This window comes from Protopterus annectens, chromosome 9.part0, assembly GCF_019279795.1.
Source record: "Protopterus annectens isolate FY-2018-M chromosome 9.part0, PAN1.0, whole genome shotgun sequence".
NCBI lineage: Eukaryota > Metazoa > Chordata > Ceratodontiformes > Protopteridae > Protopterus > Protopterus annectens.
This window is the reverse complement of record NC_056743.1, coordinates 691,393,125-691,408,121: the sequence shown is the minus strand read 5'-3', so window position 1 is coordinate 691,408,121 and position 14,997 is coordinate 691,393,125. Positions and strand designations below refer to the sequence as shown.

Here is a 14,997-nt window from a genome sequence, read left to right as displayed (position 1 = left end):
TTTTAACAATTAGGCTTGACAATTAATTCTCAACCTATTCAAAGCCTACCAAATACAAAACATTACACCAAGGGGTTTGAGATGCAAAATACAACCACTTGTGGCCAATCCAGATGAGACTCTAATTAAAGAGTGGCAAATAGCACAACAAGAAGCGGCAATGGCTAGGGTCAACATATTGTCATCCTATTATGAGAGAATTATTAAGAATAACATAGAGCAGGTTGAAAAAACTTGTCACATACTTAAACAGCATGAGGGGACTAGTAATTTTCAGGATTGTTTGAACAAACTAGCCAAGGAGGCCTCCACTTTGGAGAATAGTCTTAAAAGTAAGAAATTACACAAATTTGCCAGGGACAAAGAAGACTACCAAAAGGGTAGACAATTCGAATCACAGAAGGGTGTCAGGTTTGCCCAAGGCACCAGGAATGTGCCCTTCAATCGGAAAAAAAGACCTAGGTCTATTCTTAAGAAAACTGGTACAAATTACATTACATCTGGGGAGGAATCCTCCACTACAGATACAGACATATCCACAATTGGGGACTCTCCAAATGCCAAAAGGGGTAGAACATCACAACACCCTTTAGGGGTAAGAAACATAGAGCCGGAAGAAAACATAGGGGTCACAAGTTTGGAAGAACTTTTCATGTCAGTGATAAAGTAAATGAACATTATACGAATGTACTTAATATTTCCAAACATGTTTTAACTGACGAACAACATGCACTATTGAATAAAGGACTCGGTTTTATCCCAGGTTTCTTTATTGATGAGAGCACTTTTGTATCTGATATCTTAGAATTTTGCAGAAAGATTAACCTAAAAATATTTTTTCAACAGCAGGACTCACACAATGACACTCAAAGATCAACTGACTTCACATTTCACAAGTCCTCCTTCACACCTCCAATGGACAAACATGTTTTTGTGTTCCAACAGGCTGTTATCAAAGATTTACACTTTCACTACAGCTCCACAGACATTATGCACAACAATCTCTCCAAACAAGAACAGTTGGCGCTCACACAACTCAAAAACAACACTGATATTGTTATTATTCCAGCAGACAAAGGGGGTGCGGTTGTGGTTATGGATAATGATTATCTGAGTGAAGCTAACAGACAACTATCTAATCACCACCACTATATGAAGATGGATATTGATCCAACACCTGGTTTTCAAACTGAAATCATTTTATTTCTCAAAGAGGCAGTAGAGAATGGTATAATTTCAGAGAAAACAAAGAAACATCTGACAGTTAAAGATCCTGCCAAACAATATCTATATCTTCTACCAAAGATTCATAAATCTTTAGAACAACCACCGGGTAGACCAATTGTATCAGGCATTGGCTCACTAACTGAACCTCTTTCGGCCTTTCTTACTGAAAAGTTAAAACCACTATTGAAATTCATTCGTGCCAGAATACAGGATACTACGGAATTCTTGAAGATTGTCACTGATACACAGCTGGACACGGACTGGCTTATGTGCACTTTGGACGTATCCTCTCTATATACCAGTATCCCTCATTGGGCTGGTTTAATGGCATTGGAATTTTGGCTATACAAAGCAAATTTATATCCACCAGGAATGAATACACTAATATTATGTATGGCGGAACATATTTTGACCAAAAATGTATTCTATTTCCAACAGGATTGCTATTGGCAATTACAAGGAACGGCCATGGGAGCCTCCTTCGCGCCCATCTACGCGGATCTGTTCATGGGATACATAGAAGAAACAATCATTTATGATCCAATGCACAACATATATTTACCGGAAATAGACATATGGAGGAGATACCTGGACGATTGTTGGTTGGTTTGGAAAGGAGGCCATGAATATCTTGGGGAATTTTTGGAATATTTAAATGGCAATATTTGGGGGATTGAATTCACTGAAGAGCATCATCTCAATGAAATACATTTTTTGGATGTACATTTGAAAAGACAGATTGATAACACACTGCAAACATCTGTCTACAGGAAATTTCCCCAGTACAATACTCTTTTACATGCCAACAGCTTCCATCCGAAACATATTACTAAAAATATTCCAAAATCCCAATTTATGAGAATAAGAAGAATATGTTCTTCACAGGAAGACCTCACCAAATATCAACAGGACTTAACCAACAGATTCTTGTCCAGAGGATACTCATCAGAAATCATCAACTCAGCGGTCCAAACTAGTGACTCCATACCAAGAGACTCTCTATTGGAATACAAAAAAAGTAAGAAAACTGGGGATTCCGATGTATGCAGATTGGTTACCACCTATGGCCGTAACAGTAGAAACCTGATCAATATTGTCAATAACCACTGGGATATACTTAACTCGCACCCCCTTTTAGAAAACTATTTAGGAGAACGTTGCTACTTCTCCTACAGAAAGGGCAAATCCTTATGTTCCCACTTCTCTCATTACAAAAAAACATCAAAAATTAAGCAGGACAACTATACACAAAGGACACTTACTGGAGATAAGCTCATTGGCAATTTCCCCTGTGGCCATTGTAGCTTTTGTAATTATATTTTCAAAACAACGAGTTTCACCAGTAAAAACACAGGTCAGGTATATGACATCAATTTCTTCGGAAATTGCAGCACAGATTGGATAATCTATCTAGCCACCTGCACGTCAGGCCTTTTACATTGGCCAGACATCAAGGCAGTTCCGTATTAGAATCTCAGAACACTTAGGGGACATCAGAAATCACAGAATTACCAATGCACTGTACAAACACACAATTAAACATTCAAATGCAAGATTCACTTTTACAATCATTGATCGAATCTTGGGAGATCGTTCTTTCAAATCAGGATGGCACGATATTCTTAACACAAAGGAGAGAAGGTGGATTATCAAACTAGGGGGACTTTTCTCCCCAGGGTTAAATGACAAATTATGATTTTGCAGTAAGTAATTTAATTCTTATTGTATACATAACTACTTTCTCTTCTTTGGTCTTTTCTGTTTTATTAGAGAGTTATATCATATTGATATCTAGATAGCAAACTCACATACAGATGGATGATATCTTAACAATGAATTATTTATGACTTTTACAACATTTTTATGTTTAATTAATCACAGGAAATGATGTCATGAATCTACTTATTTCAGCTATATAAGGGCTTCTTGCAATTACTTTAATGTATTACTGAGGAAAGCTTTTAGCTGAAACCGGTCTAATCACTTGCTTTTTGAAGTCAAATAAAACCTATTTGTCTGACTCTCCGAGGTGCTGGCATTTTTCTTGTTTGGGACTAACACACATTTCTAACCCAGACCCTATGCACAAAGGTTAGGCATCCTGTCCGGTGGACCCCAGACAGAGGCAGATTGTATAACAATAGCAGGAGGCTACTGCAGGACAGAGCACATTCACATTAAGGGAAGGCATCTGTGGTCAGCACTGGTACTACACTATGGTCCGTCATAACAACGGCCACGGCCTACTCTGGGAGGGAAATGGACACAAACACTATGGATGACCACAAGGCCTTCTTCAGTTATGTTACACATATGGACCACATGCCTCAGATATGCTCTGTGTTAATACACACCTACTTAACATTCACCAAACACACGGATATTGGCAACAATCTTGCAGACATGTTCGGTGCACGTATCCCCTCCTTCTCCCCCACCAGTTGAAATATTTATCACAGCTGGATGTAACCTCCCTATCATCTCACATGTCCAGGTGAGGGCCGCCCTCAGCAGAGAAGAACACACAGCATCACTGTGACCTCATGGTATCCCTGGATGTGTGCTACCTGCACTCCGAGAGGACATACAACCACATATAACACTGATAATTTATCTTGGCCGTACTACAGGATATGTACCTGGACAGTGGCATACAGCAACAGTGGTCCCACACCACTAAGAAGGCACCTTGACTGACCCTGGGAACTACCACATTATATGCATAACCGGCCTGGTCTGCTAAGCTATGGAATTATGCAGTATGGGATGCATATGCAGTGATACCGGGTACCTGCAGACACTTGTTCCCAGCCAGTATGCCTTTGTGATGGGCTGATCCTGCCTTTTGAACCTGGCTGACCTTCCAAAGCAGTTACTACAGCCATTGCTGGGGCAATGCACAGACAACTGCTGCCAGGATCATGGCCTAAGACTGAGTGACATGTCACGTATGGTCATCCCCTTTTGGTGGAACTACGTGCACACAACATATCACATGGACATACCTATGGATACAGACCTATGACATATTTGGAGGGTTCACAGTATGCACACTATTATCCTGCTACTTTGCATTACCTGTGTTTGTCACAGCTGGTTGCGTTACCACTGCTTCTGCTTGCTGCTGCTACTGTCACTGCTGACAGCTTCGGGTGACAGAGTCACAGTGTATAATTTTTTTTTTTGTTCTCTCTCTCTCTCTCTCTCTCTCTCTCTCACACTTTTCGCTCTCCCTCTGTCTGCTTCCAGACAGTGCAATGAATGTATTGCATGTGTGGAGTGTTAGCACTGGATGCTTTTGTAGGTATCTGCATAGGTCCATGTGATGGCCTCTGCACCAATTGTAAGCCAGCATTTGCTAATTGCTTAAAGCCAGTTGTGTACTGATTGCAGTTCTCACTGTGATTTCAGGTCAGTGCTATAAAAGGGTATGTGGGATAGGCGTTGCCCTTTCAGATTGTAAGGGCGGGGACCATGCTGGTATGCTGTGGACAGTGTTCTGTGAGTGTAAAGGTTAGTATCTCTCTCATGATTCAGGCTGTGTTGTATATTCACATTTTTCCATTCCTCTCTCATGTTCCCTGTAGTAAGTGTGTATGCACAATGACTCCTACAACTATATATAGATATATATTTATATATATATATATATATATATATATATATATATATATATGTACATATACATACATTTATATATGTACTTTAACTGACATTATTATCTACAAGCTACCAAATAGCATGGCTGTTTCTGTTCACACACTACTATTACGGAAATCCAGTAGTTTTGACAGTAATTCTAAATGACATGCTTTGTGTACTACACATCCTATATTCCCTTTACATTCATCCCTACTATTACATGTTATATTTATTTTAGCACAATGTTCTTGTATAAGAGTCATGGCTTAGTGGTAGGTCATACAGACTAGTGTTTCCAAGGTCCTGGGTTCGGGACTCACAGTGGGATTTTATTTTGCTTTTGAACTGAGTACAGGACCTGTCAATCAAAGTGACTAAGGCACGTTTAAGCAGTTGTAACCGGGTTAGCGCTGGTTTGCGCGGAGATCACGCATGCGCACTGGCGGTTAGCTGTGCGCACACCCGCTTACAACCTCTTAACGGTGCTTACTGTGGCGCACACCCGCGCTATTTTCTTTGAAAGAAAAGAAAATGAGGAGACAGGAAAGTGGTGAAAAAGGGGTCACAAAGAGGGTAAGACAGTAAGGAAACAAGCTTGGGATTTGCAGGAGGGATGTAGGTAAGGCCCATAGCTGCCCATTTCTTCATCAGCAACAGCTGTGCATATGTATGTAATTTGGTGTGACATTTGAAACCTTCCACCCCTGAGAGAGGTGTCAGGACAACAATAATACTTGTTGTACAGCCAATTGTAATTGATAGATTCCATGTCCAGCAGACATATGTGCGGAATGGGCAGCTATGTATGGGGCGTAATTTTTTTGTGGGTACAGAGTGCCCTTTTTTTTTTTTTTTTTTTTTTTTTTCCAGGTGAGAGTGGTATGTCAGGTGAAGGAAGTTGGTACAGCTGGGGAGGTAGGTTGGGTAGGTAAACAGACAAGACCAACAAGACGCATACAGGGGCGGTGTATGACACGTGTGGGGGGGTACACAATTGACGGGGACGGAGGTTTGGATATCCAGAGCCCATGATCCCACAGATGGCAACAGTGGAACTGATATCCCCACCCATAGGCAGTTGCCACTGTTCCTTCACTGCCCAGGACAGGGCTGTGCTGGGGGCTGTGTAGGCCAGGCAACAGGCATGCCCGTTAGTTGCGCCACCCGTGCCTCAAGCTGGCGTAGGGGCTCGAGAACAGAGTCCTGAATCTCCCTACGTACCACAGTCCGGACGCTACGGAGGGTGAGTGGTGGTTCTCCTCTGGCCACACTTGCAGAGGGGGGGCTAGCCCCATCCCCTGCAGCGCTTCCACCCACAGGTGGCACAGGGCCACCGGAGGAGGGTCCGGACTTGGCACTAGTGCCAGGTGCACTCACCAGCTGAGGTGGGAGAGGTGGGTCCGCTGGAACCCACCTTCCCTGTCATCCTATGTTTTGCATTATGTCATGACAGTTTGGGTTAGTGACATATAATAACCATTCACAATTAGTTGTAACAGCATGCATTAGTATTCCCATTAACCAAACACCCAGATATTCACACCATTGAACAGCGTGCATAACACATGCATAATTTCAACAGAAATACACAGTCCAACAACATGCAGGGTTAATTGATGGCAACAGGCCATCAGGTTTGGATGTATGAACAGGGCAGATGCATCAACGGACATGCAAATATATATGACCCAACAGGACAAACGTCCAGGGGTGTTAATTGTGATTGCACATACCATTTTCACGTGGAATGGGTTATATGTGATTATAGGGTGGGGTGAAGAAAATAATATTAACACCTTCGAATACCAATACATATGCTGTACATTTCTAATAGCTACAGTTATATACACACTACTGTTCTAACTACAGTTTCCTATATGATAACTATTTCAACTTGGTGATAGGACTGTTACTGCAACATCAATATACATTTTATTGTTCTTCATACACATTCATATCTAGCTTTGTTCAGCTACATCATCCTGCTACATTTGCTTTATATAGCTGTAGACAAGTGTGGATGTTTGGTATATCAGACAGTCATCCTATCTGCATATTGCAGACTGAGAGCAACATATCCAGATTTTGGGATACACATTCCAGATGCAGCAACACTTTGAACAGATTTCGCTGTTTGGTTTTGATTCTCACATGCATTTCATTCTGTCTTGACTGCAGTATACTTTATTCAGGGGTTATTACTACTGTATTGCTGGATTCATGACACTTTCTCACACTCTCTCACTTGCTTTCATTTTACTATTCAGGATGGTACTTACTTCTAGGCTTTATTGACATGTTTTACCTGTAGTTATTACAATCCTTTCCAGCAGTCTCACTTCTGTCATGTTTCAGTATTTCAACAGGGATATATTTCACACATGTGATTTCATCATCTTCTGCAGCTATACTTTTCAGCCTGCTGCAGGTTGTGTACTATTTTCTTACAGGTAGGGCATTTTTATTTCAGAATATATGTCAGACAGTTTCATTTTTCGGTTTAACTTACAGGCTGAAACACACTTTTGTAATCAAGCAATACTTGCAGACACTTTCACACTGTTACTTGCACATTTTATTCCTTACTGACTACAATGCACTCTTTTGCTGACTGTCATACTTTTATATTTCTTTACAGTTACTGGTAGTGGATTACTGACCGGCCTGGTGGCGCAACCGCACCAGCCTATCGCCATAGGCTCTGTGGTTCGCAGAAAGGACACCTGCAGCTGTAATATAAATGAAGTAATATTGGAATACACATCTCCATAATATCAGCTAGTTTACTTTCTTACATACATAATTAAATGTAACTTACTCAGTAGTGGGGCGTTGGGTGTTTGCCGGGCCTCCTGGATCCAAAGGTTCAGTTGGTCCTGCTTGCGTCTCTTCAGGTCCGCATGGTGGTGACGGACCTGCTCACCAGTCCTTGGATTCCCTGTGGCACTGGTGAGATCATGAGCCAACTGGTCCCACGCCTCGGCCCTGTAAGTTCCCCAGAGGACCTGGCCCTGCATGAGTTGGGCCTCATGATTGTGGACTAGGAGCCAGACCATGTACCTGGACTCCTTAGCGCCCCACCTCTGTGCTCGAAAGCAACTACCCTCTCCTACTCCTGTCATTCTACCTGCAGGTCAGTTCTACAATCGTTTATGCTGTGTATTCCCGCCTATGGGGCTTATATAGTCCGTTTTTCCCGCACATATCTATGATTGGCCATTTTGGAATTGTATCAACTTCAGTAAACCTGCATTGTCATGCTCCAGTTTGTATTCATTCCTATATATTAGCTATTATTGCATTTCTAGGTACTGCTGTCATGGCTTAGTGGTTTGGTACCTTGACTATGGTGTATAGTATCCTGGGTTCAAACCTTGCCACTGCTTTTTATTTTTCATGACTGTCTAGACATGCTGAGGGGTGTGTATGTGTAAAGGCAGTTTTGATACGGCTTGCTCAACGTTGCCTGTCGGTTAGCTTGTTTGCGCGGTGCGCAGCTCCACGCAAATGGGGTACGCTGGTTTAAGCCTCATTTGGCTATCGCACGCATATTACGCTCAGCTCAGTTAGGGACACATAGATTTAGTGTGTTAAACCAGTGCTCAGCTACGGGCACTCGTTTTGCACCAGTTAAACCACTGCTCATCTACGGGCAGATGCACTCACTCTGTTAAACTGTAGCTCAGCTATGGGCACATCTGGCATTTTTTATTCTTTTGTTACCTCACATTTCTTCAATATAAATGGGCTATTTCATTACATTTTACACAAAATGTGGTTTTATGTGTACATATTTGTCAGGGACTTGTTTCCTGCTTATTTTGCTAAAATAAAAATTGGTGTTGTGGGGCTTGAACCATGAATGCCTGCTCTTCAGCCAACATCTCTACCGCGCTATTGCTTCCTGGCTTATTTTGCATATTTAGTTCTTATATGCTTTCCACTGACTGCTAACTGTAGCTGTGCTATGGGCACGCCACAAGAACAGCACTCACGGTTAAACATTTTTACAATTTAAAAAATATATATAACATGTTCATTTATATGTTTTCTGTTCATAGTCTGTGGGGGCATGTGTTGTGTTCTGTTTATTCACATTTCCGTGGACTCTGTCGTGGGTGTTTACTTTGGGAACTTTTCCTCTTCTGGGGCGTGTCCGCTTACAGGGCTCGGCCTACGGACATGCCCCCTACTGTCTTACATGGACTGTGTTAGCCTTAAGTGTGATTCAGCATGCTCTCATGAATATGCAATGCATGCTGACATCACTCCGTTTAACTGCAGCCTCCGTGTATGAGTTATAACTCTTACACAGAGGCTTCGTGAATCCTGCCCATTATCCTGGGTTAAGCATTTGAGATTAAAATCAATTCTGTTAACTGTATTAATAAATGGTTTAATTAAACCTAATTTTCTGCCTCTTTGTTAGTACGTTTCTTAGGTGTGCTTCCATTTTGCCAGTCAGCTATCTATAGTGAAAATAAAAGTGTACTATAATAAAAAAGTATTGCAGATTATGTAAGATTATAGTTATTTCATTGTTCCTATCCTGTTTGTTTTTTTGAATTCACAGAAGACTGACAGTGTCACAAACTGTGCAGTGTACAATATGTAATCATAATCATTTTAGTGGAAATATTTTGCTGGCATCATTATTTCTTACATATGTATAAAAATATTTCTGTTGGCGCAATTCTTTTATTACAGATGTTGGTGAAAAAGGTGGACAGCTATCAGGAGGTCAGAAGCAGAGAATAGCAATTGCTCGAGCTCTCATCCGCAACCCACAAATCCTGATCCTAGATGAAGCAACCAGTTGCCTGGACATAGAAAGTGAACACATGGTATAACATTATTATAGTTTTAAGACTCTTTATACTGCAGTTATGTGACCTAGAGCAGAAGTGCTATAAACTTTTTTGTCATTAAATGGATTAAAGTCCATAGCTTTAAAGTATTGTATTAAAATAGCACAGTGCACTGAACAAACACTATGGCTGCCTGGTTAAGTGTAATAATGCCTTCTTTTTCATGAGGAAAGGGAAATACTTGAGCCAGTGTTTTTGTCTTAGTGCAGAAGTTAAGGATGCAAGAAATGCTAGGGCTTGTCTCAAAATATTCTTCCCAGCACTCTCAAAATCTAACTGCAAAACCTTACCCCACACAGCATGTGAATACTCCTAAAAGAGCTCACTGACTTAAAACTTGAACCATAATTTCAGTTACTCAGTTGTATTTTAGTGATTAGCAGTAGGGGGTTACACCATTTGGCTCATTTGAATTGTGACCAACATAAAGCCAACATACAGCCGCGGTGGTGCAGCGGTTAGCGTTGTCGCCTCACAGCAAGAGGTTCTCTCATTCGATTCTTGGCTGGAGCACTTTCTGTGTGGAGTCTGCATGGGGGCTTCAGGACAAAGCTGGGAGGAACCAAGGAATGTTTTTTAAATATGTCTTGGAGTCACTTTAAAAGTCAATAAAACAAGTGTAGTATTATGATCCACCTTGTTATGGTCTGGCATAACTGACTGACTGTAAAGGTAGGGACAAAAATAAGAGAATACATCAGGGATATTCTGTCACCTGAGAGGTCGGAGGTATATCTGTGTGTGTGTGTGTGTGTGTGTGTGTGTGTGTGTGTGTGTGTGTGTGTGTGTGTGTGTGTGTGTGTGTGCGTGCGTGTGTGTGTGTGTGTGTGTGTGTGTGTGCGTGTGTTGTGTGTGAGTGCACTTATACATGAGTGTGTGTCTGCATGTATGTTTGTGTGTGTGTGTGTGTGTGTGTGTGTGTGTGTGTGTGTGTGTGTGTGTGTGTGTTGTGTGTGAGTGCGCTTATACATGAGTGTGTGTCTGCATGTATGTTTATATGAGTTTAGGAGAGGGAATGGTGGGATACTTGTTCCAGTACGATGTATGGGCCACCAGTGTTAACAACCAAAGAAAAGTCTTGATTTACACTTGTACTTAACTGTGATTCAGAGACATAGAAATTAACCAGTAATGAATCTTCTTTCATTGTGGCTAATGCCTGACATCGTGGCTTCTAAAGGCTGTCATGATATAGTGGTAAGTCTCTGAGATATGCCCAGAATATGAATAATATGCCCAACTGTTTCTTGTGGGAGATGCTATTATTCATATTTGAAAATATCATACTAGTATATGTGACAAATGCAAAATAATCTTTTCCTGTTCATTTTTGGTGGATTGGTATTGCATAGATGCAAATGAATGGCCCATCCTTTTGAGATCTTTGTCATGGTATAAGAGATTGGCTTGAAACCATCCTGTGTTCTGCTTCAAATCAGGCTCATGCCTCCCTCATTCAGTTTCCCTTCTGACATTTGAAGATGAATGTTAGTGGGAGTTAGGACTAATGATAGTTGTTTGTGCTGAGGAGATTTAAAGTAAGTAATACTAGACAGTGAAACTACTGTGAATGATGATAAATTATAGCATGCCCAGAGATTTCCAGTGTGACTTTAGAAACATTATCGTCCTGCTGCTTGCCCAAAATGTGAGGTTCCCATCATCTCTTCAAGCACCATAAGTGCACTTCTAGGAACTGTGAAAGTTTAAGTTCACTAAGGTGGAAATATATGTGAAGCCCAAAACTGCTTGGAGAATTCACACTTCTCTGACATGCAGCACTCTCGGAGCTATTATATATAAATATTGGGGATGGAACTGCAGCCCTCTATATAGAGAGGTGGAGGGTGGTTTGCTCCCCTGCAAAAAAAAAAAAAAGAAAAAAAACATATTTAATGTATTACAGCAAATTTCACATACCACTGTTATTTTGCAAGACTGGCACTTAATTTTTCAGAGTTCTGGGATTCACATTGTCAAGTTCCATCCTTCTGACAAGATGTCGAATGTGTTACTGACATTTAGTAGATTTCATCAGGGAACATTCACCAACATTTTTTAGAAGTGGTATGCTTGATTTCAAAAGTCACACTGATGTAATAGAAAATGGATCAAACCTTTGGAGCAAAATATCTTAAACACTGTATGAGACACAGGCTCACAAATATCTTATACTGGCAGTTAACTGTTCTGAAAGACTGCCATCTGACATAGATCTTGGAGCCCCACACAGAAGTTGCCAAAACTGCTAGGCTTAGTATTTTAGAAACAGTGCAAGATATGGTTCTGAAAATGTTATTTTAGAGTTAAGCAATAATCCACAACTGTGAGCTGGTATATCAGAATTTACCCATGGTTGGTATGGTGTGATCACAAGGGTGAAGTCTGAGTGAGTAAACAAGGGTAACCTTGAGTAAATCCTGATATGCCCACAAAGAGGAGTGGATTATTGCTATTATTGAATTATAATATTTAAGAAAATAAATTGTTTACCTTTCCTAAACAATGTATTTGTATAAGGGCACTTCAGTCTTCTTTCATGTTGTCTCCCCTATACTGATGTACTGTGCATTCATATGGGACTTATGTTCCCACACATGTACAGTATATCAGTACAGTGCAGAAGACGTGACAGAGAAAACAAAATCTCCATTGTTATGTATCTATTTTAAATATTAAAAAATAAAGGTTTATGAGGGACAGTGCAAGCATATAAGGAAAATCAATACCTGATTTTTCTTATATTTTGCTCTGTCATGCTCTCAGCATATGCCAATAGAAAGCCTCACCACTCAATGGTACTTCAGTGGATGGATTTATTTCTTTTGGTATATGCTTGATTTACAACAGGCACACTGGCTGGGCTATCCAATCAGCGTGCTCATTTCTGAATAGTAATGTGCTTTTTTTTTCTGTAATCACCTTTATTACATACCCAGAATGTTGAAGGCTGCAAAATTCCAGACAAGATCAAAAGTAGATTCAAGGAGTATTTCCAACAGCCTCTGAATGAAGAACATCCCAGAGAAGCTGTACTGTCCAGTGCAGCGCCTACAATGAAAGAGGTAGAAAAATCCACCCCTAGAAGTAGGAACAACACTAAAGAAAATGAAATCAGGGAAAGCAGCAGGCTCAGCTGAAGTCATGGTCAAGATAATGGGTAAGTTAGGGGAAAATAGCTCCTGAGGGTACTCATCACAGTATGGAGCGAAGAGTATATCCCAGATGACTGGAAAGTAAGCATTCTAGTGGTAGTGTAATAAAACAAATGAGACATTCACAACTGTGGGCAGTACAGAGTTATCAAACACCTGTCACCCTGCATGAAAGTACTTTGAGGATGACTGAGAAATGAATTAGTAAAGTAGTAGAAAAGAAAGTTTGGGAGATGATCAGTTCAGAATCAGATCAGGATGCAGTGCAACTCACCCTAAGTTTGAAGTTAGATAGTTGGGGAGAGAAGAAGCTAGAGATTCCTAGACTTATTTAAAGCAAATGGCAAGGTCCCAAGAAAGCTGATTTGGGCAGTTCTGTGATGGTCTGCAGTCCCCAAAGCATTGATAGAATGATTGTAGGCAATTTACAAAGAACTAATGGCACAAGGGTAAACAGTGCATGGACTTACAGAGATTCCCAGGGGGAGTGGATATGCATCAGGGTTAAGATCTGAGCCCGCTGGTGTTAATACTGTTGACAGACTATATTAGCAAACAGATCAGAGGGGACAGATAACAAAGCTTCTGTATGTAGATGAAGTGGCATTACAAACAGACTACGAAAAGGAATTTAAACATATGATAGGGGACTGGAATGCAAAACTGAAAGTACATGGGATGAAATTGTGTTATCACTGTTGTCTTTTTTTGTATATGCTCTCCCAACCTTGTATGATTGCTGTAAATATTAATAACTTATTTTTGTCTATGAGTTTCAATATTTATTATTTTATTTAAGTTTGGTAACAGGGTTTTCCTTGGTTTGCTGCTAATATTTATGTTACTTTCAGTTGGCTATGTGCGCTGAAGGTTTACATTTTCACAACTTACTTAGTAACATGTGTCCTTGGTTATCAAACATCAGTACATTAATTTGAACATTTTTGGGCTCAGCTTAGGGTGATAACTGACATTGTTGCATTAGTATTGCTAACAATATTTCATGTTTTTTTAACAGATCCAGGAAGCCCTGTCTGAAGTGAAGGAACAAACTGTTCTTGTCATTGCTCATCGTCTGAAGACTGTAGAGAAAGCAGACAAGATCATTGTGATAATAGATGGCTCTGTGATCGAAGAGGGAACTCACACTGAGCTAATGAAGAATGAAGGCTGTTACTATCGACTGGTGCAAAGGGTATTTGATCAAAATGGGGATCATGATAATAACATCTTTTAAGTAAATGTTTGCATTTCCAGACTGTATTCAACCCTTTTAAATGATGCAGGTTCTGGTACATGCTCACTTTGAAATTTCGTGAGCGTTTGAGAACTGTGGATTGTAATGATAGTATTTCAGTGCACTCAGAAAGGCAATCTACAGGAGTGTTTCCAGTAAACATTTATTAAGTAGACTACTGTTTGTAAACTCAAAGGGAATATTATGGACTTTTGCAGTTAGGACATTTTTTCAGTCTGTGTATGTTAATATAGTATTTATTTCCTTTCTGTTTTTTGGTTATTCATCAATTTTGTGTATTACAACATTTTATTTCTGCTGGCTTGATATCACCAGTGGGTAGATAAGAAAATATTGCGTTCAACACCCACTTGCAGCATAACGCACACTGCTATTCTTTCTGTAACCAGAGACTACGTTTGGAGTACATCCTGTGACCCATGGTGGTAGTAGAATTAATTCACAAAGATAGAAGTGAAACTTGAAATTTCTCAGTTCTTTCAGATGATGAACTTTGGACAGATTCTCTGAAGAATGCTGTTTCTTCCAGACTTTTGAACTTTGTGACTCTTGCAAACTTTGTTCTAGTGCACTGTGACAGGAATAAATATGTAATTTTCTGAAATTACTATTACTTGCAGGTTTTATGCCCTGATATGTTTTAAATGAGATTATTGCAACAAACTGTATTTTATAAAGATGGAAGTCAGTGACCAAATGTTGAGGTTTAATGGTTATTCATAAAGTTTTAAAAATGTGTGCAAAGTAATAATTTAGCAGAAATATTAAATTTAAGTTTGGATTATCGTGGGTTTTATTTTATGTTTTAATCATCCAGTTTACATATTGCTTAATCTTTTCAGTGTTT

At 40.1% G+C, this 14,997-nt stretch overlaps 1 protein-coding gene across 1 annotated transcript in view; it reads left to right on the top strand.

Moving 5' to 3' along the window:
- LOC122811455 (antigen peptide transporter 2-like) overlaps positions 1 to 14,757 on the top strand; it is a 320,151-nt gene extending 305,394 nt beyond the window's left edge. The window contains exons 11-12 of the mRNA XM_044083306.1: positions 9,577 to 9,713; positions 13,911 to 14,757. Of these exons, the coding sequence (XP_043939241.1) occupies positions 9,577 to 9,713; positions 13,911 to 14,129 (356 nt within the window). The 3' untranslated portion in view covers positions 14,130 to 14,757. The remainder of the gene's footprint in view (positions 1 to 9,576; positions 9,714 to 13,910) is intronic.
- Positions 14,758 to 14,997: the final 240 nt, after the last annotated feature.